The sequence below is a fragment of the Protopterus annectens genome, chromosome 3.part1, assembly GCF_019279795.1.
Source record: "Protopterus annectens isolate FY-2018-M chromosome 3.part1, PAN1.0, whole genome shotgun sequence".
NCBI classification, from domain to species: Eukaryota; Metazoa; Chordata; order Ceratodontiformes; family Protopteridae; genus Protopterus; species Protopterus annectens.
Window position 1 is genome coordinate 1,858,076,055 of NC_056732.1, and position 25,617 is coordinate 1,858,101,671.

General features: G+C 41.6%; 1 protein-coding gene across 1 annotated transcript in view; it reads left to right on the forward strand.

The window, feature by feature from the left end:
- LOC122798770 (gastrula zinc finger protein XlCGF57.1-like) overlaps positions 1-25,617 on the forward strand; it is a 172,575-nt gene that overhangs the window by 49,483 nt on the left and 97,475 nt on the right. The window contains exon 3 of the mRNA XM_044067881.1: positions 19,390-19,512. Within this exon, the coding sequence (XP_043923816.1) occupies positions 19,390-19,512 (123 nt within the window). The remainder of the gene's footprint in view (positions 1-19,389; positions 19,513-25,617) is intronic.

The window sequence follows — 25,617 nt, forward strand, 5'->3', positions numbered from 1 at the left end:
ACATCCAGTTCCAAAAAATGGAAAAATGGACTGAACCGTGACCATCCAGAATTTGGTTCACCAAACTGTTTTGTTTAAGTTGCTGACATCCAAAATTGTTTTACCAGTCTCCTAACTTTTTTGGCACTAAAAAGAACTTGAGTAAATCCCAGATTCTCTCTGGTCAGGTGGAACCTCTTGGATGACTTTATTTTTTGTAGCAGCTTTTGTATTTTTAGTGCTGTTTGTTCCCTCTGTTTGGGTGGGACATCTGGGATTTTTTTTCTAAGGGGATGGAGGAAGGAAAAATGGTATAATATAACCTCTGGATGTTATCCTCTACACCCATGTGTTGGAAGTTATCTGTAACCAGGTTGTCTGGTGCAGGGAAAAGCAACCCCCAACTGCCTCCAGAGGAAGGCAATCTGGCATCTGTTCAGGAGCTCTGAACGGATTTACCAAAGAAAGAATCACTGTACCCTTAGTTTCACTGTCCCTCCCACCTCGAGGGTGATGTCTTCCATTAGAGATCCCCCCTCTGCCCCTTGGGGAACTGTCACTATGTGTGTCATGAAAATTCCTTGGGATTTCTTGAACCACATTTTACCACTGCTACACTGATTCCTTGAGAAGGATCTTTGAGGAGTGGAAAAATGTATGCTAACTGCAGAAAGGGTCTTTTCATCTTGCTCACACCTAGTCAATGTTTCTTTCACTTTGGGGCCAAAATGGGATATACCGTCAAAAGGAGTATTGATAAATGAACACTTAAAGGGCTCCATGAAGTCACCTAAGTGCACCCTGGTTTGTCTATGTATGGCTATGCCTGAACCAGCTGCCCTACTCTTACCCTAGGCTGCATGCAAAATGAGCCTCGTGGAGGAGTCAGAGATCGAAGATAAGGTGGCCATCTGGGAGGCAGTGGACTCCCAAACCTGCTCAAATGGCTTGTGAGAGGGTAACTGAAAGTTCTTTAATCAGATAACTCTGTAGTCTGGTAAAGTGTGCCTTGTAGTTCAAGGCCGTGACACATAAACTCACTTCCCAAAACTATCCATCGTCTGAGACTCCTTGTTGGGAGGATGGATAGAGAAGCTTTACTCTGCTAGTTCCTTTTTAGTAGCTGCTGCCATGACCATGGCATCCACAGGCAAACCTTTTGTCCAGAGGGGTTTATCCTCAGGGGTAGTGATGATTTTTGTCTGGTCTCTGGGGGATCAGCTCAATGGAATCAGGAGCCTTCCTTGCCCGCTGAGACATCAACTCAATGAGCTCATCGGCAAGCAAAGTCACCCAGTAAGTAGATGGGTGGGTACCAAAGGCCTGCAGATAGACAGATTCCTCAGGCATAGGATTGTAGGGCTTCTGGTCACCTCTCTGATTAAGGATTTCTAGGATGTCTTCAAAGGAGACATTATCAGGAGTGACCTTGGGGATCCTTCACCTTCCTCGAAATCTGTGTCTTCCATGAAAGATTCCTCCGGGGAATCCAGGTGCTTCCTCTTACACTTCTTCTTCATAGAGACCTCCTCAGTGTGGGGGTATGGGGAGGTGTCAGAAGAAGAAGAGGGACCCATCTTTTGGGAAACCTGAGACTTTGGTACTTGCTGTTCTGGTGGAGGGAGAGGATGAAATTCTGATGGAAGGTGTGACAAGATTGGCTGTTCCAAGAGGGGATGAACTGGCTGTTGCATGTAACAGACAATGCTCTATTTATAGCCTCAAAAGCTGATCCACCGAGGGAAGCAAAGGACTCCGGATCCCTTGGAATCGAGCTTGAAACCGTAGTCCTCCTGACCTGAGGAGATCCCTCCCAAGGTAGAAGCCAGAGCCAAGCTGATCCATGCCAATGCTCCGAGACACAGAGAAGACTCAGAAAAAATATTAGTTGACTCAAGCCCCTTGGAACCGACCAAACAGATACAGCTCCAAGAAGTCTTTGGCTCCATGTGAGCCAGAGACCTCAGAGCAACCAACGGACGCAAAGATGAAGACAACTTGGGACTCAAGACAGTTGGTACTGGGCAACTCAGAACCAATAACTCTAAACCTTCCTTTGAAGTTAGAAGAGGAATTGCATGAAGAGGAGTAGAAGATAGAAGTCCCTGACCCGAAGGGGTAGGGACCATGGTGGACTCCTGTCCCGCCTTATGCCCAGAGGACTTTTCTCACCATTCACTCCATGTCTTCAGCAGTAAGACTCCTGGAAGAGTAGGTGGACCTAACCAATAGAGACTGGGTCTCCCCAAAAAAGGAGAGGGAAGTCTGTCTGAGAAATGATATAAAGGCGGGGAATATGTAGTTTGTGGAATGGGCAGAAATTCACTTGTAGGTGCCAAAGAACTCGTCGAAGGGGATCCTTTGCCTTGTCGTTTCAGAGCGGAAGGTAAGGTTGCAGTATCCCATGGTTCCGACAAAGCTGTTGGAGTTGTAAATTCTGACAGTTTATTTCTCAGTTCCGAGAAACCAGGTGGAACCAAAAGCTTTATCTTTTCTTGAACTTGGGGCCAATATAGAGATTGTTACCAAGGAGCTTCTCTCTTTAGCCTCTGGAGGAGGAAGAAGAAGCAGGACTAGAAGTTTCCCTTTAGATGTTGTTCCAGATAAGGCCTCTCTAAAGTCAGAGGGAAGCAGTTTATTTTTTTGTTCTACGAGGGCCTGATGACTAAACGTGTGGCAGATTGAATAGTCCTCCTGTAAATGGATGAGGCCCAAACTGTATTCACATAGAGAATGTGTGTCAGAGTAGGGTATTTTGTGACCACATCTCTCTTAGTGCTTGACGCCTGATGGGTCTTTCTCCTTATTTGCCATGCTCATAAGGGCAGCACACACACACACACACACACACACACACACACACACACACACACACACACACACACACACACACACACACACACACACCAAGCATGCTCTCTCAAACAGGAAACTAAAGGGAGGGAAGAAAAGGGTTGAAAGTTTATTTATTTTTTTGGGAAAAAGAGAAAATGATACCTACTAACTATGGTATGCAAAGAACTACCGAAAGGTAGTAAGAGGGAAAGGATGCTAATGATAGTATCGAGAGGTACGTAATGTACAAGATAGAAAAGTAGGAAACTATAGCCAAAGAGACTCTGAAAAAGGTATGATAGGTAAGGGTAACACTAAACTCAAGCATAGAAGGTGGGAGTAGAAGAAATAAAAGAGTTTTTAAAAACTTATCTTTAAGTTGCTTGAGAGTCTATGAAACCACGTCCGATGCTGAAAGCAGCAAACAAGATCTGGGGTAATTGGGTTAAGTATATTATGGGTAAGGGATGATCTTGAGAGTTTTTGGTTCGCACGAGTTATAGTAGCAGCCAAGTCGACTCTGAAGGATCAGAACTAAACCCACAGGTTGAGAATAGAATGAAAATTGAGAATTTCATGTCATGCAAATAAGTATTTTCTTCATATTAATGAGTTTTGCGTCATTTGTGCTTGAAAGAACCACTTTTTCAAAAGATGTGTAAAAGAAAAGAAGGGTTCTAAAAATAATTTACAAATTGTTGACAGAAACAAGAAAACTACTTTCCAGTAACTCAGTTGGGCACTGTTTAGGTGAAAATATGTGATAATACAGTAGAGTTTGAAAGTGTATCAGAGACATTGAAATAAGTACAAGTCAGACTGTAAATTGTAAGTTTGCTTTCGGTGACACTGTTTCAGTCTTCAATAATGTTTTCCCCATCCACCAGAAAATGAAGGATTCCTATATGAAATCTGATGCTGTAGACTCTGAAGCAGATTAGTCAGCATAGGCAGATCAGATGTTCTACCTCCTTTTCTTATATGTCAGATGATAACATCACCTTCTCAACCAGAGGATTCTTTTATTAAATAAAAAACGTGCTTGGTGGTTTTAAGAAGTGGTCTGCCTCCTCTACACTCATTTTGTGGATTTATTCATTGAATTGATTTTGGATTCTTATTTGGAGACACCTTAAACAAGGTGAGAATTTCTTCATAGATTAAACTAAATATTAGTTTGATGCCAAGAAAAGTTAGTAGAGAACATCTAGGTTTAACAGTAATTGGAACCTTGAAGTATGCATTCACCACTTTATTTTTGATTTGTAACCCGTGCTTCCAGGAAGCCCAGTTCTTTCTATAGAGTTGTGAACTCTTGTCAGTACCTCCAAACGAATTCACATGCTGATCCAGGTATGATATCCAAGGATTACAGCAAGGGACACCTGGGATCTCCAGCTATGATTCCCACCCAGTGACAGTAAAGCCAGAGTATTTGACTGATTGGGGAAGAATGTTTACATCTCTGCCACTTCAGCCTTCAGGGCTGTGCACTCCCAGACTCGCATGTTAATTTCAAGATAACTTTCCCATCTCAAATCAAGGAAAAGGAATGGGGATAGAAGATAAAAGCCTTGAGAGACAGCATTCTAGATGTTTACAATGCCTCTTCCTTGGTTAGCAAGCATTCAGTCAAAATTGTCTATGATGCATTATGGAGTGTGGCAACATTGGAGTTCGTTATGTGAAGACCTGCTTGGGTGAGTGCACAGCCAGTACCAGGGCATGTGAAAACACAGATTCTCAAAGCCCCATCAGTCAAGGAGCTGCTGACTGAACCACTGTCTGGACAAGTGTTTAAAAAGCTGGAGGAAAAGATGAAGACTATACAGGTAGTGAACTGGCTATTTCGTCATCAGAAATTATCTCACTAAAAGCTGACCCTTTCAGTAAAGGCAAAACAAGTGTAAATTGGAAAAAAAAGAAGCCAGTTCAGGAAAAAAATGGCAAGCTAACTAGAAAAGGAAACCTGGTGGCCTTCAGGACCAAGACTCTAAAAGGAACAGTTACATAACGTAAGTGCTCTTCCCTTCCTCTCAGAAACCACCCCAACCCAGTACCTTCCAAATGACTCCTTCACCCTCCCCTTCCCAAAGAGTAGGGGTTGTCTTATTCTTTGCAGCTGTTTAAGAAGCAGACCTATCAGGATACTTTTGTCCTGAGCATCTTGAGGCTAAGTTGTATACTGCTTTTCATAAAAGCAAAGTTCTAGGCATTTTTTAAGTATTCACGAGGAAGATATTTTATCAAGCTAGTACTGTAGGAGGGTCTAAGACCAGACGCCTTAGAGGCAGAAAAGCAGTACCAGACAAGAAAAGCATGCAGGATTTTGTTTAAGTTGGTTTCCATTCCCAAAAAACATGCTGCCTGGAGGCCTATTTTAGACTTATCAAAGTTAAAACATTTCTACGAGTGCCTAAGTTCAGAATACTAACCTTGCTGGCTGTACCTCATCTCCTTATGGTCAGCTTAGATCTGAAAAATGCAAACATCCATGTACCTGTAGCCAGAACATGCATGCAGTACATGAGCTTCAAAACAGGTGGTGCTCATTACCAGTTTGCATCCTTGCTATTTAGATTGTCTGCTATAGCCAGAGTCTTTACAAAATGCCTGGCTCCAGTATTTATATAATGTACAAGGCCTCCTCTGACCCATTACTGATGGATTTGCTGCACATCAGCAAGTCAAACAGCATCAGAAATACTCAGTCTAGGGATCTAAACCTCCTCTTTAACATCAACAGAATGGTTTGGAGGGACAGGTTTATCTCACAGAGGATACTGCTGCTGTGGAACAGATTCCCATCCACATAAAACAAAGTTCATTCCTGTCCGTATTCAAGATCAGCTTAGATCTATGTATGGTGAGCAGAAAATTTTCCGCTGGACTGCCCCCGTGCTTCTCATGGACACAGCTCCTAAATATTTTATCTCATGCTTGGGTCCCCCTCAAATAATCTATGGTATGATTCCATTTATTCTCATTAGGTGTAATGTATAATAATCAACCTTGGGATGTGTAAGGCCAGTCTTTAACCAAATGGGATAGATTATTTTGAGCACAAAAAGGGAAACTGACTAGACTTAAAATGGCCCATAAGAGCAGCTAGCCTAGTACTTACCTATGAACCTATAAAATGGTGGTGTTTGTGTTGGGCTAGGATTGGGGTAGATATCTCAACTTAGTTTTTAGGACAAGTGGGTGTAATAATGACTGAGGCATTTGTAGTTGATTTTCTATTTTATAGGTATTTCATTGATCTGTGAGTTACAATTTGGTAGATTTTAAAGAATTAATAGAAGTGGTTTGGGGGTAAATTTTGGGAGATGTAAAAGTGATGGTTTGTACTGTTATGGGTGTGTTCCAGTGTTACTGTGGAGAGAGTTGTTAACTGAGAATTGGGGTTACTAGGTTATGAGTTGTAGTATCCTGGTTTGGAATAAGAGAAGGAGTGTCATTATGACTGGATTATGAGGTGGGAGATATGATTAAGTAGGGGTGATTTGATTGGCTGATGTGGTATAGTGGTGCTAAGAGTAATAGCCCTCTGTGACTGCTGATTGAGCTTAGTGGGTGGAACTGAGGATACTTTAAATGTAATGTAAGAAGGGTAATTGAGTGGTAATTTGGGGTAGGGCAGGGGAGTATAGTCCGTCCAAGCATAACAAGGATGAATGGAGTGGGGCTACAGCCCTTTTGAGTAGTCTGCAGTTCTAAAAACAATCTTTTGCAATGAAACATTTATTTCTGATAGGAATTCAGCTCTATGTAGTATAGTCCACAGCTGGCCAAAATATATTGTCCTAAAGATTTAGGTTTGAAAATGTGACTTGAGCAGGAAACTTGGGGAGAACACAGAGACACAGAAAGTTAGATAGTAAAGCCCAGGCTCCACCCAAGGCCTTACAATGAAACTTCACATTACAGAAACAATTTGTTTGGCTCAAAAAGCTGTGGTAGCTGAATAATGTTGTGAGAATCCTTAATTGCAGGTGTTTGTGCTTCTACAAGCTTTTGAAGTTTGGCAAAAAGTATGAAGCTGGAATTTTTGGATTAATTAAAAATCTGTCATTTGTTGTCCTGTTATAAAGTTCATTAAATGTTTCTGCAATGTGCCGTACATTTGTCACATTCCAGAAAGAAAATGTAGTGCATGGAACACTGTGATTACACTCCAGAACTGTAAAAAGGGTAAACCTGTAAAGCACTTCTGTAGCAAAAGGCTCAACCATAACAGTGTATTCAGAGGTGTGTAACAATTGTTACACAACTCTAAAAGCACTGGTACAGTTGGGTCTCATGCAAGGATTATTTGTTTACTCTGAACTGTCCCTGTATATCTTGCCTCATGTTCTGCCTGTGGAACTTTACAGATGTCAGTCTGTAAGTAACTTAATTAGAGCAGCATTTAAAACTGTCCCTGACTTTTCCTCCAATTTTCTTCACATGCTGTTTGTGTAATTCCACTCGCTAAGTGCTTTACTGGCTTGCAAACCAGTAAAACACTGTGTTGCTTTCTTTTGTAACTGGTTGTGCATGGAGTAGATAAAACTTCATACACTACAAAGAGTTATGATTGGGACTCACTGATGTGAACCATTTATTGTATTGTAGATGTGCATGCCGAGAGCCCTCAAGGTGAATTTCTTGACATCTGTGTCTCAAATATAATATGGTTACGATCAGAGGCCTGATTGTAATCCTCTATATCATTTCTTTACATTATGTTAAGTGAGAGTAGTTCTAGTGATAAGTTATTGACAAATAGGTTGAAAAGTAAGGGAACTAAAGCAGAACCCTGTCAAAACTTAGAAATTAATTTTCCTTGTGTTGATTAAGTTGAGCTTGTATACACATGAAAGGCCCCATTATTTGGGGATTGATTTAACCAAGTGAGATATTGTGGTCAGCTGTTTCAAAGGCCGTAGTCATATCCACAGAAATTCTAGCTGTTAAGAGCCTTGTCATTCATGTTATTGTATACGGAGCCCGTCACTGAATAAAGTGTTGACAGTGTTCTAAACCCTTTCTTAAATCCATGTTCACTATCACTTAAAGGCCAGAATCATTTTGATTCTTAAAGATTTGCTTGTGAGTTTTTGAATCGAAATATTTTTCAAAATGGAAAGTTTTACAAGTTGGATTTTTAAACGTGATTTATTGCCAGGTATTAATAATTTATTTGTAATATGGACAGGAAATTGTAATAGTTTTGACAGTTTTTTTGTTTTTCAAAATTAAATGCCATCCCTACTTTTCTTTCAATTAGCCTTTTCCAAGGAATGCATCGGTTGTTTGGATATTACTTTAAAGTAGAATTCTGAAATTAAGATTGAATCAGACTTTCAGAGAAAGCCCCCACTTACTAATAACTATTTTGTTACCATCCTAGATTTGTAAAACTTAATGTAGTTAAGAGGCAAATTTCTAGGATGTCTACCGGTGAGGCTGGGTTTTTAGAAGATGTTGATGTAGTAAGTTCTATGCTTTCAGAGGAAGGTTATGCCAAGAAGATGCTTTTCCATTCTATACTGGGGATGGCAGGAAACTTTACATAATGTTAACACCAGTCCATACATAACATAATAATATAGACTGGCAATAATTAAGTATTGTCATACATATATTTAGATTATATTATGTATAGTATAGATTAACATATTATTATACCAATAAAATATTTATATTAATTATATTGTATTAATAATATATTATTATATGTTATTGGCAGTTATTATAATAATAAAGATTGGCAACTCATAAATTCCACTACCCCCACTGAATCCATAAACTTGTTCGACAATTAATAACCATACCTACTAGAATCAATAAAACTTCAGGGAGACAATCAACATTAGACTGGATTCTTACAAATGAACCAGACAAACTGACAAAAGTAGGCTGCCTCTCAGGTAGCATAAGTAATCATATACCAGGATTTGCTATTAGAACTCACCACAACCTAGATAAACATATTATCTATAATAAGATATGAAATACAACCAATTCAGCAAAGATATTTTCAATGAAACGATAAACAATAGAACTGGAATGTACTTAGAGCAATGCCACTAGATACCACTGTAGAACACTTTAGTAATATATTCTTACAGAACTTAATATAGCACTAGTGAGTACTAAAAGAGTAAAGTCCAACCCCGCAGCATGGCTGACAAAAGACACACACAAAAAATCATGACAGAAAGGGATAAAGCTTGGAAAATTGGTATAAAAATAGAACTCAAAATGCCTTCCAGTAATTTAGACATCTTACAAAGCATGCAAAACTACATGTCAAACAGGATAAGCAAAGATACTATACAAACCTACAACACAAATATAAAAACAACCCAAAACTTCTTTGGTCGTCACTAAATAAACTGTTCCACCCTGGTAAAACCACCACCCCCTGTCGAAAAATACACAGTATGACAGACTCTATCCCCACACAGTTTAATTCCTACTTTATATAATCAATATTATCTCTCTTAGACACTTAATACATCTTCCCCCTCTCTGTACACCTGACCAGTCAAAACCACCCACAGCTCTTCAATTTTAGTCCAGTACCTACCTTGCCCATAAAGAGGTTGATCCTTAAACTAAAAACTACTTCCATAGCTGTAGACCAACTAGCATCAGACTACCTAAAAATGGCCACAGAAGTCACAGCCTTCCCTGTGTTCATGCTAATTAATAGGTCCATAGCAGAAAAATATATGTCATCACTGTGAAAAAAGTCCAACATCATACCACTGCACAAAGGCAGCGCATCTACGGAGATTAATAAATATAGACTGATAGCGATTCTCTCCCCCTTCTCCAAAGTACTACAGAAATGCATCGATATGCAGCTGATGCAATACCTAACCTCAAATAACCTGGTCTCAGAAACACAACATGGCTTTAGGCCCCTTCACAGCACCATTACTGCTCTACTACAGTTTGCCAATATAATAAACCAACATAGAAACAATGGTCTGCTTATGTCCACCATATTCTTAGACTTGTCAAAGGCATTTGATACTGTTTCACACCAGTAACTGCTTGTTTGACTCCTCAATAGGATTTTCACAATACTCCTTGTTGTGGTTTCTTAGTTACTTATATGGAAGGCAACAAGCCATTAAATGGCAACAGGCCTACTCATCCTTTCAACCAGTTACTACAGGTGTCCCCCAGGGCTCTATCCTGGGTCCTCTCCTATTTAATATATTTAATAATGACCTCCACTCACCGTTCTAGTTTAGTTCAGTATGCAAATGGCTCAACATTAATTTCTGTGGCCTCAACAATATATAAGCTCCACGACATTACCCAAAAGTCTTTCTCCTCTGTAGAAACCTGACTCAAAGAATCAAACCTTCTACTCAACCCCAAGAAAACTAAGATAATGCTTTATTCAAAAGCAGTTTTTTTACCTTAAAGTCAGCAAATACTGTCACTGAAACTGTAACTCACATTAAACTTCTAGGTGTTCTAACAGAATAAAGTCTCAAATATGACCAGCATATAATGCACACCATTAAATCTACTCACCATAACCTAGGCTCCCTTTATATGATCAATGGATTCCTTGCAGATACTGCAAGAAAAACTTTAGCCACCACCTTCTTATTGTCAACTCTCTTATATGCAGCTGCTATCCTAACAAACTTAAGCAATACTCAGAGAAAGAAACTTGCATCCTGCTACAATACAGTAGTTAAATTTACCATCAATCTCCCTCATAGGATCCACCATTGTCATAGTTTCAAGCAATTAAAATAGCTTGAACTTCACAACTGCCTAACATATTCATAGCTAACTACAGCAAACAAACTCATTCATCAGCCAGAAAAAATGCTCTGCACTACATAACTTATGACCTACAGTCCAGCTCTAGTAACAAATTCTTATTACTTACAAATTAGTGAAATAATATTCCAGGAGACTCGCTGTACTCCCAGTACAGTGCTAAAGTCCGGAATAGTATCCCCAAACAAATAAAACACTCCAACAAACTCAGTAGTTTTAAACCACTGCTTAAACAACATCTTAACTAGTCCTGGTCCTGCACATGCTCATCTCAAAGTTGAGACTTTGTGTTCACCTTACAATACTCTCCTTAAACAGAATACTCACAACCTCTAAAATGGCAAAACAATTTTTATACGTAAATGCTGCCTGTGCAATCTACCAAGTTGCAGTGGGCTTTCTCTTTAGTAACTTCCACCTCTGTAAAATCTTAGAATGTATGTGTAACTACTGTTTGTATAAAAACGTAAGTAGAAATGTAACTACTCTGTGTTTAACTGGAACTTAATACAATGCAGTGTAAGCAGATGGAGCTTTTCTTCCCGGGCCTGTGCTGAAAATGGGTAGTACCCAGTCGGACTTTCTCGGTAAACAAAGACAGATAAAATAAACAAATAAGTAAAATAAATCATAATTAGATTTCAAACCTATTTTTGCATTAACTCATTTGGATGATTCTGCAGCTATAAATATGTGGACGTGAACAAGAAGAAGGTATCTCTTGGCAACCTGGAAGTGAGTAATTTATTGAGAACATTGGCAAAATTTGTTTATAAGAAAGGTTTTAATTTAAAACAACTAACTGAATTGCTTAGTTTCATCTTTACTTATTTATTTTGTGTAAACTAATGAACACACTGTTCTGTTACTAGACTGAGATGTTCAGTTCTTATGGATCGCTTCCTAGGCCACTTGGTTTGGGATCCATAGTCTATTACTCAAGGAAAGGACAGGCTAAAAATGGCGTGGGAATTGTGGTGAGGTAGAGGCTGAAGAAGATGGTGAGGGAATTAGTGAAGAGTCATGATAGTCAGACTCCAGTGTAAGGATAGGGCACTATTCATGGTATCAGCCTCTGCTCCACAGCTGGGTTGTGATGGTGAGGAAAAGAATGCATTCAGCTGTCAGTTGCTGCAGTTGCAGGACCTACTATATAAATCAGGACAATGCGAGTTGTTGATAATTGGGCACCTGAATGCACATATTGGGACAGACAGACAGACAGACAGAACAGGATATAAGGACAGCCTGAGTCCATATGGGAGGGGCAGCAGGAATAAAGAGGGAGAGGCCATTCTGGACTGATGTCTGGCAAATGGGTTGATAGTGGTGAATGTTTCTAGTAAGGAGATGGCTTTGTGGTTAAATCATTGATTGTGAAGTCATCCCCCAGTAAAACAGTCTGCCACACCAAACTCCACTAGTTGCCATAATTAGCTGCAAGCAGTGGTCAGAGAAGGTTCTATAGTCAACAAAGGTGTAAGACCTGGAAGTTGATTGGAGAGAAAGCACGTCTTCATTAAAATACTCGAGGCTCTGGCACCTCAGGAAGAAGAGGAAATAGGTGGAGTTGAAGAATGGAAGCAGCTCAAAACACCAAGAGTGAGGAATATAGAACAGATAGCTGTGCCAGGTATGGAAATAAGGTACATAATGAAAGCTGGTGGTGGTGGTGGTGGTGGTGTAGCAAAGAGACTAAGGGGGCAGTTACATTAGTGAAGATTAAGGCATCAGAAGCACTTTTCCAGCTTCTGAAATGCACTCAGCAGATGGCACAAACAAACTCTACCAGGTTGCAAGGCAAAGACAGAAAAGCAAAGAAGATAGACACCCTTCATAAGGAATGCCAGTAAAAACCTGAACCAGTGCAGCAGCTTCTGAATAAAGGAAACCACACAGAAACTATATTGCTCCAGGGATAACCTACGATGAGAAAAAAGCCCACCCTAGGTGAAGTAGGACTATCACTACGGAAAATGAAGTGAAGGAAAGCAGCGGGCTTCGATGAGGTCATGACAGATATTATCAAGATGGAGTTCATGCAGGCTGCCTAAAGTAATCCGCCTCCAGTTTTTCATATCATGCACTTCTCCTTTTAGTCCAAATAAATTTTATAACCCTTGACACACTTCACCTACAAAACCCTCATCCAACCATTCATTTAAAATTTTATCAAAAACGTTTTGTCACAACTGAAAATGTTTATAAAAACATACCCTTTACCGTCCACACCCGATACAGATTCTTCTCTTACTACTTTAAACATGTTGTCGTCTCCATCTTACTGTCTTTGAAGAAAATTTCTTTATCGCCTATTCTTTCTACCTGCCCCATCTTTTTCTTTTCACATATTCATTGAATAATTCCGAACCACGCTCACTGTACCTTTACGATCTTTCACAATATTTCGACCCGTATCCCATCTGTTAGTAAAACACTCTGTTCTTTTACTAACTTCCCCTGAAAAAAGAGACACTTGTTTTCTCCTACCCTGTAAAACATAACGAATAAATAGCAAATGTTCCATTTTTTAAACTATATACTTCTTGTTCTTTTTTTCAAAATGATCTTCACTATTCAATTCCAAATTGTTCAATATTTTCTTATACACGCTCCAGTATTCACACTTGTTTTCTCTTTTCGAGATTCTGTGTCTATCACCAAATATGTTTTTATACTTTTTATACTTTTCCTTAAATATTACCCACCATCCTGACCATGCTTCAAAAGAATCAATCAAAGTTAAGTGGCCCAGCCTCAACTGTGTAATCTCTTTTACTAAAAGCACACTATTATTGTTTCTTCTGGTTAACCTTTTGACCCCATTCTTTTCTTTTTAACCTTTTGACCCCATTCTTTTCTTTTTAACCTTTTGACCCCATTCTTTTCTTTTTAACCTTTTGATTCATTTCTCTTCTGCTTTAAAGTCCCTCTACTCTACAACTTTAATCCATATTGCATAGTGATCTGCAGTGATCTGAAAAGGCAGTAGAAAAAATACCCCTTCACTAACTTCATCCACTTGTCCTGAATTTAATATAAAGTAATCAATTCCTGTTCTTAATTGTCCTCTTTTATATGTCTAGTTGACCCAGTTCCATAATAAAATTCCAATACTTAATTACTTTCTGTTTTCTTTGCATCTTGCTTGTTTTTTTATTTTCTTTTTTCCTTTCTAAAATCAGAATTAATATCCTTGTCAGTATAATATTCATATTAAACAAAATGTACACTTTATTTTATCAAATAATTGATCTGATGTATTTTTCCATTCATTCTTCTATGTACTATGTATGGGTCTGTGATCTGACATCGGATCCATACTCGGCTATTTCAAAGCTTAGGATTTGATGCTCAGGCTCCCCCTTACCCATAATCCTCATGCAGAGAAAGAGCTACCTCTGATCTTGTTTGCCACATTCAAGTGCTGATGGGTTCCAAGGTGCTTCAGATGATCAGTGTGTCATTCGGCAGATAAGTTTTTTTTTATCTACCTTCTCTCAAAAATATTTTTGCTATATATATTTATTTATTTGTTTGTTTATTGATATTTGATTGCTGGAAAGTCTGACTGGTAGAAGCCCACTTTTAGCTGAGCCCCAGGGAGAAAAACTATAAAATATTACAAAACAGTTTAAGAACAATAATTTTATAATCTTTAAAAATAATACACAAACAAATACAGTTTAAATAATTATACCATATTAGACATGATATGAAAGAATGGATAAAATTGTTATACGACAATGATTAGAGAAATTTTAGCTAGTTTATAGAGAAATTAAAGCTAAGTTAGTATAATAAAAACAGAAACTGCAGTACGAAGTGAGAGAAAAGCAGACTTATGGTATATGTAGAGGGAAAGCCAGGGGAGAGAAGTTGATAGAACTAAGGAAGTGAGTGTAGAAGGGAGATATAAAGTATAAATAGGTATTTGTCCATATTTAGGGATATAGTTTATCACGGTATTGAGCAAGAACTGAGACAGCATTTGGCTAGGAAGTCTTTCAGAATGGTTTTGAAAGATGGGAGGGACAGTATCGACTTGATGGCTAGAGATAAGGCGTTCCAGACCTTAGCAACATGGTATGAGTACAGACAATGCCCGTCAGATTTGATAGGTTTGTGGACAGACAAGAATTTTTGATCTTTGGATCGTAATGACCAACTTGGAACATAGTTGTGTATGTTATTTAGTGCTGCACACGCAGATGGATTTTGGATAATTTTATAGATGGTATGAAGCTGTGTATATGTTAGTTGATGGGATGGTTCTAAACAATTTATGCTTTTTAGTACTGTATGCTGGTGGGTTCTGAAAAGGATATTTGCTGCAAATTTAGCAACTTTGTTATAGGATTGTTGATGTTTTGATTTTTGTGATGTCTTTTAGAGGCATAGCTTCCTTGTACTCCTCCCCCGAATTTTTTTATGTTAAAAAAAAAGTCTATTGTCTATAGTTGGGGAAGTTGCTTTTCCTTATATTGTCTTTCTTTTTTAACAATCTTGTTATATTTTTTTGCTTAGAGTTAGAGATACTTCTTCCCATCAAAGGGTTTATGTCTCCTTCTCTGATGTGACCCCACAGATTGGAGTTCCTGGAACTGACCCTTGCCCAACATCAGAGCTGAGAATTCATGTTTCCTTGACACTAGTCAGTTTTCTGTCAACGTCAGCCTGACTCTTGGAGCATTAACATTGGCTTCAACTCCAACATTTTGGGATTGGAACTGAGATCCTTGGATCCTCCTTCCCTATGTGCAATGGGAATCAAATTCTCAAAGCCCCAGAGGACTGTCTCCAGAAATCAGAAGGCAGGGAAAAGAATGTGGTTCTGAAAATTTCAGGGGTTTTCAACTGATACTTCTGGAAACCAAGCTCCCCATGACAGAAGGGGGATCTCTAACAGTGGGCGTTGCCCAAGAGGCAGAGGTGGTCCTCAGAATCGGGGCTTCAGGGGTCCATTCTCTGAGAAGTCATTTCAGCGCTCCTGAAAAGTTGCCCACCTGTCCTACACTAGAGGCAGTGAGGGGGCATTGGTCTCTGCATCCCACGGACGGGACAACTATCACTATCAAGTAGGTACAAAGAATAATTAACAGAGGCTACTTCATTCCCATTCACTCTTCTCTCCATCTCAAAAGAGAATTCCTGACATTCTACCCTCACAAAGGGAATTTTTGCTTTAGAAATAGATAGCCATCTAAGAGGTACCACCAGACCAGAGTGGATCCAGAATTTACTCAAGGTTCTTTTTAGTGCCAAAGAAATACAGGGAGTGAAGACCAATTTTGGATACAAGTCAGTTAAACAAGTTTGTTGTTTAGAAAATATTCTGTATGGTCACAGTTCAGTCTATTCTCTCATTGTTGAAGAGAAATGACTGGATGTACTGGATAGATCTTCAGGATTAGTACTACCACATCAAAATGGATAGACTTTCCAGGAAGCATCTTCACATCTGTCTGGGAACCAGTCAAGAACAGTTCAGAACTCTGCCATTTGGGCTCATCATGGCTCCCTTGGGTGTTTATCAAATGCATGGCAGTAGTAGCAACTCCTGTATGACTACAGGGATTCTGAGTATTTCCTTATCTGGGTGACTGGTTCATAATCTTCTCGTCCAGTGATCTACTCTTCCAAGGATTCCTTGCTCTTTTTGTGCAAACACCTTGGAATTACAATAAACTTTGAGAAGTCTCATAGCAGCCTATCCAGTGTCGGGAGTTTATCAAAATTCTTTTAGATACAACTTTCATTCCATGACTTCCCAGTCATGAATATCATCCCTTCATTCACAAGCCCAGCAGGTTCTTTCATACAAGATGCCACCAGCCAAATTGGTTCTCTGATTTCTGGGTTCCATGGCTACTTCTATTACTTTAGTTCCACTTGTCAGGTTTCACATGATAGTACTTCAGTGGACATTAGCAGTACGGTGGTCCATCAGGCAGCAACCAACAGTGTACCTATTCATTCTGATGAACATATGCAGGGAGCACATTCATTGGTAGATAATTTTCCCTCTCCTTCCAGGGGGATGTCCTTTCATTCTACCACCCCTTCAGGCCACAGTGACAACAAATGCCTCCTGCTAGGGTGGAGGGGGGCATTATTTGGGAAGGACTGTTTAAGACATGTGATCTCTGCTTGAGGCCAGTCTTCATGTCAATATCTTGGAGATGAGAGCAGTCCTAGCATTGTAGGTGTTTCAGGACTCTCTTCCCTTGGATGTGATTTAAATTCAAGCAGACAGTATGACTGTGGTTTGGTACATCAGATCGTACCCCTTGTGTCAAGAGGCCATGAGGTTTCAGCAATGGGTGATATCCTATCACCTCTTTCTGGTAGCAATGCATACCCCTGGGGAGGTCAAACATTCTTTTGGACAGGTTGACCAGATCCTTTCTGCTTCTTCATATCTGCTCCCTCAACCTACTAGCAGCAGAGCAGATTTGCAGCCTGTGGGGCCATCCTTGATGTGATCTCTTCACCTCTCCCTTGAACACCAAATGCAACAAGTTCTTCACTCTGATTTCCACAAGTGGGGGCTGGGGGGGGGGGGTTCACCCAGAGATTATCTGACACACCCCTGGACTTCTTTGTAGTTTTCCACTGTTCCATTTGATTCCAAACCTTCTTCAGAAAACATTGGAGTTGAAGGTCTCTGTCATCCTGAAAGCCTTTTATTGGCCTTAGCAGGTATGGTTTCCTTCCCTCTGGCCTCATCTAGTTCACCCCCTTTAGGAATTGTGCTTTGACCTAAATTTGCATTTCCACCCAACGGATGGACATACAAGTACTCAAACTAACCCCATGGTTTCTCCAATTCATATGATGGCCTGACAGTCCAGGCTTCCCCCTTCCACTGCACACATTTTATCCTCCTCACACAAACCTTCAGCTAGAAAGATGTACAAGAGCAAGTGGAAAATATTTTCTGTTTGGGCCTCAGAGAAAGATCCTGATCTTTTTGCAACCACTCTATTGACATTGTTTATGCCTTTGCTCATCTCATTCTAGATTAAGCTAGTTATTCTGCAATCAAAAGTACAATTTGCTGCTATTTCTGTTTTCAAATAGCCTTTCTTAGCTTATGTAAGGCCTTTCTCCAAGGTGCTTTTCTTTTACATCCCCTGATCAGAGACCCAGTTCCTCCTTGGGATATCACTGTTGTTTTGCAGTCCTTGACATCCCCCCCCACCCAATTTTGAAGCTGCTGCTAAATCCAATATTAAATTCCTGTCTTGGAAGACCTTATTCTTGGTAGCCATTATGTCTGTCAGAAGAGTTTTAGAATTGCATTTGCTTTCCTTGAAATCTCCCCTTATTTGTTTTTCCACAAAAACAGAGTATATGTGAGGATAAAGTTATCCTTTCTGCCAGTGGTGGCTTCTGAATTTTCCTCACTTTGCTAGCCTTCTTCTCAAATTTCTGAAACAAAGGTGAATATGCTTTACATTTATTAGATGTTCATCGTCAGATGTATTTTTACTTATACCACACTAAATCATTCAGGTAGTGTGATCGACTGACTATTCCTTTCCTTTTCAAAATGCAAACTTTTATTTTTATTTATTTTATTTTACATTTGTTGACCAGGCTAGTCTAGCTGGAGATATTTCCATTTTCAGTAGCGGCCCGGGGAGAAAAGCTCCACAGAAGTAAGATACATACAGAAAAACCATCATACAAAAATAATAATAATAATAATAATAGAGTTAGTAATAGAGTTTGCAAAAAACAAAAAACAAGCAAACCCTTCAATGTAAAGTACTACTACTTGTGTTAATTACTATAACATACAATTACAGTCCAAATAACATTATACAAGTTGACACATACTTATCAGATAATGTAAACAAGGATTGGAGGTAAGGAAAGTAGAGTAAAATGAAAATAAGGGAGAAAAGGAAGGGATTGATTGTGGATAAGAGAGCAAGTTAAGGTAGATAACAGGTAGAGAAGCAGAGGGAGTAGAAAAGAAAGCCAAGTAGAGAAAAGAGAAAGGAGTAAGAGAGAGAGTTTTAAATTTAGGTAGTACTAGTGGAAAGTTAATCGGGTTTACAACAGGAACAAAGCCAGTGATTTTGGAAATGCAGTTTAATATTTTGTTTGAAAAGAGGCAAAAATTTGTTATATTAGAAGGTAACAAACTCCATTTTTTCCCTACAGCATTGGTAAATAGTGAGTCGCCAGCATTGTTATTTGATTTTATTGTACTTGTTAGGAGTTTACTAGAAGAGCGGAGAGAGTTGAGATTGTTATAGGGGATTATGAGTTGTGAAAGTATCGGGGTATTATTAGGTTGGTACAGTATTTTATGGGCAATAGAGAGTTGATGGATTATAAGATAGTTTTGAAACTCTAGCCAGCCTAGATGTTTTAAGTTAAGACAGTGATGGGTTTTATGGGGGTTACCAGTAGCGAAGCGGGCAATGTTATTATAGCAGGTTGCCAGTTTGTTAAGGTTGGTTTTTTTGAGGTTGGTGAAGATAGGTGAAGCATAAAGAAGAGTAGAAATAAGATGGAAAACTGGAATGAGAAGTTTCCAGAATCTCCTTATCTTATGGTTGGCTCAGGGTATTTCCTTTGTTAACCAAGAGAAGGGTTTACCTCTCCTTTCAAAACCTGAAGCTCATTCAGACAGTAGGTCTGTTATATATTTTGTCATTTTTCTTCAGTCTGTGTGAAAATAAACCATTGTAACCATAATATAAAAATTCCAGGAATGATATAGTAAAATAATACAATTTATTATCATTTTATTTTTAGGGTATACAATCCCAGCGGAACAACTTTGGTTGTTTATTATGAAAGATGAGGCAATTACGTCTGATGACACAGACCGAGGAATGACAGTGCAGCAAAAGCAACTTCTTGGTAACAGTACCACCAGTAAGTACATCACTATTTCAATTCCTGTTGTTGTAGTTAAGTGAAGAAATTTTCCCATTAGGAATATTATCATTAGACCTCCAAAACTAAGGAAGCACTCCAGGTTGATTCAGTATGATGGGCCTTGAAGATGAGACTTACCCCGAAAAAATAAAGAAGTCCATCTTGTGATGATTTTTTTTAAATATGTACCTTATATATTTGTGAAGTGTGGTAATCAGAGACATTTGTTGTTGAAACAGTGCTGAAAGTTGGGCGGGGGTGAGCACTAGAATAACAGTAGCTGAGTGATGTGAAAAGACCTCTGAAAGGAATCTGAAAGATGGGAGGGTGAAAAACTAAGGAGTATTACAGAACATGGTGTGGTACTGAAGGCTGAGGGTGAGCAGTACCACAGAACATGTGGTACTGAGGGCTGGGGGTGAGCAGGACTGCAGAACATGGTGTGGTACTGAAGGCTGTGGATGAGGAGTACTACAGAACATGGTGTGTTACTGAAGGCTGGGGGTGAGCAGAACATGATGTGGTACTGAAGGCTGAGTGTGAGCAGTACTGCAGAACATGTTGTGGTACTGAAGGCTGGGGGTGTGCAGTACTGCAGAACATGGTGTGGTACTGAAGGTTGGCGGTGGTAAGTACTGCATAACATGGTGTGGTACTGAAGGCTGGAGTGAGCAGTGCTGCAGAACATGGTGTGGTACTGTACGCTGTGGGCAGCACTACTACAGAACATGGTGTGGTACTGAAGGCTGGGGGTGAGCAGTACTGCAGAACATGGTGTGGTACTGAAGTCTGGGGTTGAGCAGTACTGCATAACATGGTGTGGTACTGAAGGCTGTGGATGAGCAGTACTGCAGAACATGGTGTTGTACTAAAGGCAGGAGATGGGCAGTACTGCAGAACATGGTGTGGTACTGAAGGCTGAGGGTGAGCAGTACTGCAGAACATGGTGTGGTACTGAAGGCTGATGGTGAGCAGTACTAGAGAACATTTTGTGGTACTGAATTCTGAGATGAGCAGTACTACAGTACATGGTGTGATACTGAAGACTGGGTGTGAGCAGTACTGCAGAACATGGTGTGGTACTGAAAGCTGGGGGTGAAAAGTTCTACAGAATATGGTGAGGTACTAAAGACTGGAGATGAGCAGTACTGCAGAACATGGTTTGGTATTGGAGGCTAAGGGTGAGCAGTACTGCAGAACATGGTGTGTTACTGAAGGCTAAGGGTGAGCAGTACTACAGAACATGGTATGGTACTGAAGGCTGTGGATGACAAGTACTACAGAACATGGTGTGTTACTGAAGGCTAATGGTGAGCAGTACTACAGAATATGGTGTGGTACTGAAGGCTGGTGATGAGCAGTACTGCAGAACATGGTGTGGTACTGAAGGCTGAGGGTGAGCAGTACTGTAGAACATGGTGTGGAACTGAGGCTGAGGTTGAGCAGTACTGCAGAACATGGTGTGGAACTGAGGCTGAGAGTGAGCAGCACTACAGAACATTTTGTGGTACTGAAGGCTGGGGGTGAGCAGTACTACAGTACATGGTGTGGTACTGAAGATTGGTGTGAGCAGTACTGCAGAATATGGTGGGGTACTGAAGGCTGGGGGTGAACAGTACTACAGAACATGGTGTGGTGCTGAAGTCTGAGGGTGAGCAGTACTACAGAACATGGTGTGGTACTGAAGGCTGGAGATGAGCAGTACTGCAGCACATGATGTGGTACTGAAGGCTAAGGGCAAGCAGTACTGCAGAACATGGTGTGGTACTGAAGGCTGGGGGTGTGCAGTACTGTAGAACATGGTGTGGTACTAAAGGCTGAGGATGTGCAGTACTGTAGAACATGGTGTGGTACTGATGGCTGGGGGTGTGCAGTACTGCAGAACATGGTGTGTTACTGAAGGCTGGTGAACAGTACTACAGAACATGATGTACTGAAGGCTATGGTGAGCAGTATGACAGAACATGGTGTTGGGACTGAAGGTTAGGGTGAGCAGTACTGCAGAACATGATGTGATACTAAAGGTTGGACATGAGCAGTGTATAGAACATGGTGTAGTACTGAAGGCTGTGTGTGAGGAGTACTGCAGATTATGATGTGTACTGAAGGCTGGAGGTGAGCAGTACTACAGAACATGGTGTGGTACTGAAGGCTGGGGTTGAGTAGTACAGCAGAACTTGGTGTGGTACTGAAGGCTGGGGGTGAACAACACTACAGAACATGGTGTGGTACTGAAGGTTGGGGGTGAGCAGTACTACAGAACACAGTGTGGTACTGAAGGCTGGGGTGAGCAGTACTGCAGAACATGATGTGGTACTGAAGGCTGGGAGTGAGCGGTACTGCAGAACATGTTGTGGTACTGAAGGCTGGGGGTGAGCAGTACTACAGAACATGGTGTGGTAAAGAAGGCTGGGGATGAATAATACTGTAGAACATGTTGTGGTACTGAAGGCTGGAGGTGAGCATTACTACAGAGCACGGTGTGGTATTGAAGGCTTGGGGTGAGCAGTACTACAGAACATGGTGTGGTACTGAAGGGTTGGACATGAGCAGTGTACAGAACATGGTGCTGTACTGAAGGCTGGGAGTGAGCAGTACTGCAGAACATGGTGTTAAACTGAAGGCTAGGGTTGAGCAGTACTACAGAACATGGTGTGGTACTGAAGGCTGGGGGTGAGCACTACTACAGAATACGGTGTGGTACTGAAGGCTGGAGATGACCAGTACTACAGAACATGGTGTGGTACTGAAGGCTGCGGTGAGGAGTACTACAGAACATGGTGTGATATTGAAGGCTGGGAGTGAGCAATACTGCAAAACATGGTGTGGTACTGAAATCAGGGGTGGCAGTACTACAGAACATGGTGTGGTACTGAAGGCTGAGGGTGAGCAGTACTGCAGAACATGGCGTGGTACTGAAGGTTGGACATGAGCAGTACTGCAGAACATGGTGTGGCACTGAAGGATGGACATGAGCAGTACCGCAGAACCTGGTGTGCTACTGAAGCCTGGGTGTAACAGCACTACAGAACATAGGGGTACTGAAGGCTGGGGGGTGAACAATACTGCAGAAAATGGTGTGTTACTGAAAGGTGGGGTGAGCAGTGCTACAGAACATGGTGTAGTACTGAAGGCTGGGGTGAACAGTACTGCAGAACATGGTGTGGTACTGAAGGCTGGGAGTGAGCAGTACTGCAGGCTGGGGTTGAGCAGTGCAACAGAACATAGTGTGACACTGAAGGCTGGGGGTGAGCAGTACTGCATAACATGGTGTGGTACTGAAAGCTGGGGGTGACCAGTACTACAGAACATAGTGTGGTACTGAAGGCTGGGGATGAACAGTACTACAGAACATGGTGTTGTACTGAAGGCTGGGGGTGAGCAGTACTGCAGCACATTGTGTGGTACTGAAGACTGGGGGTGAGCAGTACTACAGAAAATTATGTGGTACTGAAGGCTGGGGTGAGCAGTACTACAGAATATGGTGTGGTAGTGAAGGCTGTGGGTGAGCAGTACTACAGAATATGGTGTGGTACAAAAGCCTGGGGGTGTGCAGTATTACAGAACATTATGTGGTACTGAAGGCTGGGGGTGTGCTGTACTACAGAACATGGTGTGGTACTGAAGGCTGGGGATGAACAGTACTGCACTACATGGTGTGGTACTGAAGGCTGAACCAGAGCAGTACTGCAGAAAATGGTGTGGTACTGAAGGCTGAGGTGAGTAGTACTACAGACCATGGTGTGGTACTGAAGGCTGGGGATGAGCACTACTGCAGAACATGGTGTGGTACTAAATGCTGGGGGTGAGCAGTACTGCAGAACATGGTGTAATACTGTCGGTTGGACATGAGCAGTGTACAGAATATGGTGTTGTACTGAAGGCTGGGGGTGAGCAGTACTGCATAACATGATGTACTGAAGGCTGGGGGTGAGCAGTACTGCATAACATGATGTACTGAAAGCTGGAGGTGAGCAGTACTACAGAACATGGTATAGAACTTAAGGCTGTCGGTGAGGAGTACTGCAGATTATGATGTGGTACTGAAGGCTTAAGGTGAGCATTACTACAAAACATGGTGTGCTACTGAAGGCTGGGGGTGAGCAGTACTGCAGAACATGGTGTGGTACTGAAGGCTGGGGGTGAGCAGTACTGCGGAACATGGTGTGGTATTGAAGGCTTGGGGTGAGCAGTACTACAGAACACTGTGTGGTATTGAAAGTTTGGCGTGAGCAGTACTGCAGAACATGGTGCGGTACTGAAGGCTGGAGGTGAACAGTACTGTAGAACATGCTGTGGTACAGAAGGCTGGAGGTGAGCAGTACTGCAGAACATGCTGTGGTACTGAAGGTTGGACATGAGCAGTGTACAGAACATGGTGCTGTACTGAAGGCTGGGGGTGAGCAGTACTGCAGAACATGGTGTTATACTGAAGGTTGGGGGTGAGCTGTACTGCAGAACATGGTGTGGTACTGAAGGGTGGGGATGAGCAGTACTACAGAACATGGTGTGGTACAGAAGGCTGGGGGAGTGCAGTACTGCAGAACATGGTGTGGTATTGAAGGCTGGGGGTGTGACATACTACAGAACATGGTGTGGTACTGAAGGCTGGGGATGAACAGTATTGCAGAACATGGTGTGGTACTGAAGGCTGAATGTGAGTAGTACTGCAGAACATGGTGTGGTACTGAAGGCTGGGGTGAGTAGTACTGCAGAACATGGTGTGGTACTGAAGGCTGCGGATGAACAGTACTGCAGAACATGGTGTGGTACTATAGGCTGGGGCTGAGAAGTACTGCAGAACATGGTTTGGTACTGAAGGTTGGACATGAGCAGTGTACAGAACATGGTGTTGTACTGAAGGCTGGGGGTTAGCAGTACTGCATAATATTATGTATTGAAGGCTGGAGGTGAGCAGTTCTACAGAACATGGTGTAGCACTGAAGGCTGTGGGTGAGGAGTACTGCAGATTATGATGTGTTACTGAAGGCTGGAAGTGAGCAGTACTACAGACTGTGGTGTACTACTGAAGGCTGGGAATGAGAAGCACTGCAGAACTTGGTGTGGTACTGAAGGCTGGGGGTGAAATAAACTACAGAACATGGTGTGGTACTGAAGGCTGGAGGTGAGCAGAACTGCAGAACATGGTGTGGTACTGAAGGTTGGACATGAACAGTGTACAGAACATGGTGCTTTTTGAAGGCTGGGGTTGAGGAGTACTGCAGACCATGGTGTTATACTGAAGGCTGGGGATGAGCAGTACTGCAGAACATGGTGTGGTACTGAAGGGTAGGGTTGAGCAGTACTACAGAACATGGTGTGGTACTGAAGGCTGGGGGTGAGCAGTACTACAGAACACGGTGTGGTACTGAAGGCTGGGGATGACCAGTACTACAGAACATGGTATGGTACTTAAGGCTGGGGGTGAGCAGTACTGCAGAACATGGTGTGGTGCTGAAGGCAGGGGGTGAGCAGTACTGCACAACATGATGTTGTACTGAAGGCTGAGGGACAGCAGTACTACAAAATATGGTGTGGTAGTTAAGGCTGGCGTGAGCAGTACTGCAGAACATGGTTTGGTACTGAAGGCGGTGGGTGAGCAGTACTAGAGAACAAGGTGTGGTACTGAAGGCTGGGGTGAGCAGTACTGCAGAACTTAGTGAGGTACTGAAGGCGGGGGGTGAGCAGTACTGCAGAACATGGTGCTGTACTGAAGGCTGGGGGTGAGTAGTACTACATAACTTGGTGTGATACTGAAGGAAGGGGGTGAGCAGTACTGCAAAACATGGTGTGGTACTGAAGGCTGGGGGGTGAGCAGTAATACAGAACATGATGTGGTACTGAAGGTTGGGTGAGTAGTGCAGAAGAACATGGTGTGGTACTGAAGGCTACAGTGAGCAGTACTACAGAACATGGTGTGGTACTGAAGGTTGCACATGAGCAGTACTGCAGAACATGGTGTGGTACTGAAGGAAGGACATGAGCAGTACCGCAGAACCTGGTGTGGTACTGAAGTCTGAGGGTAGCAGCGCTAAAGACCATGGGGGGTACTGAAGGCTGAAGGTGAACAATACTGCAGAAGATGGTGTGGTACCGAAGGCT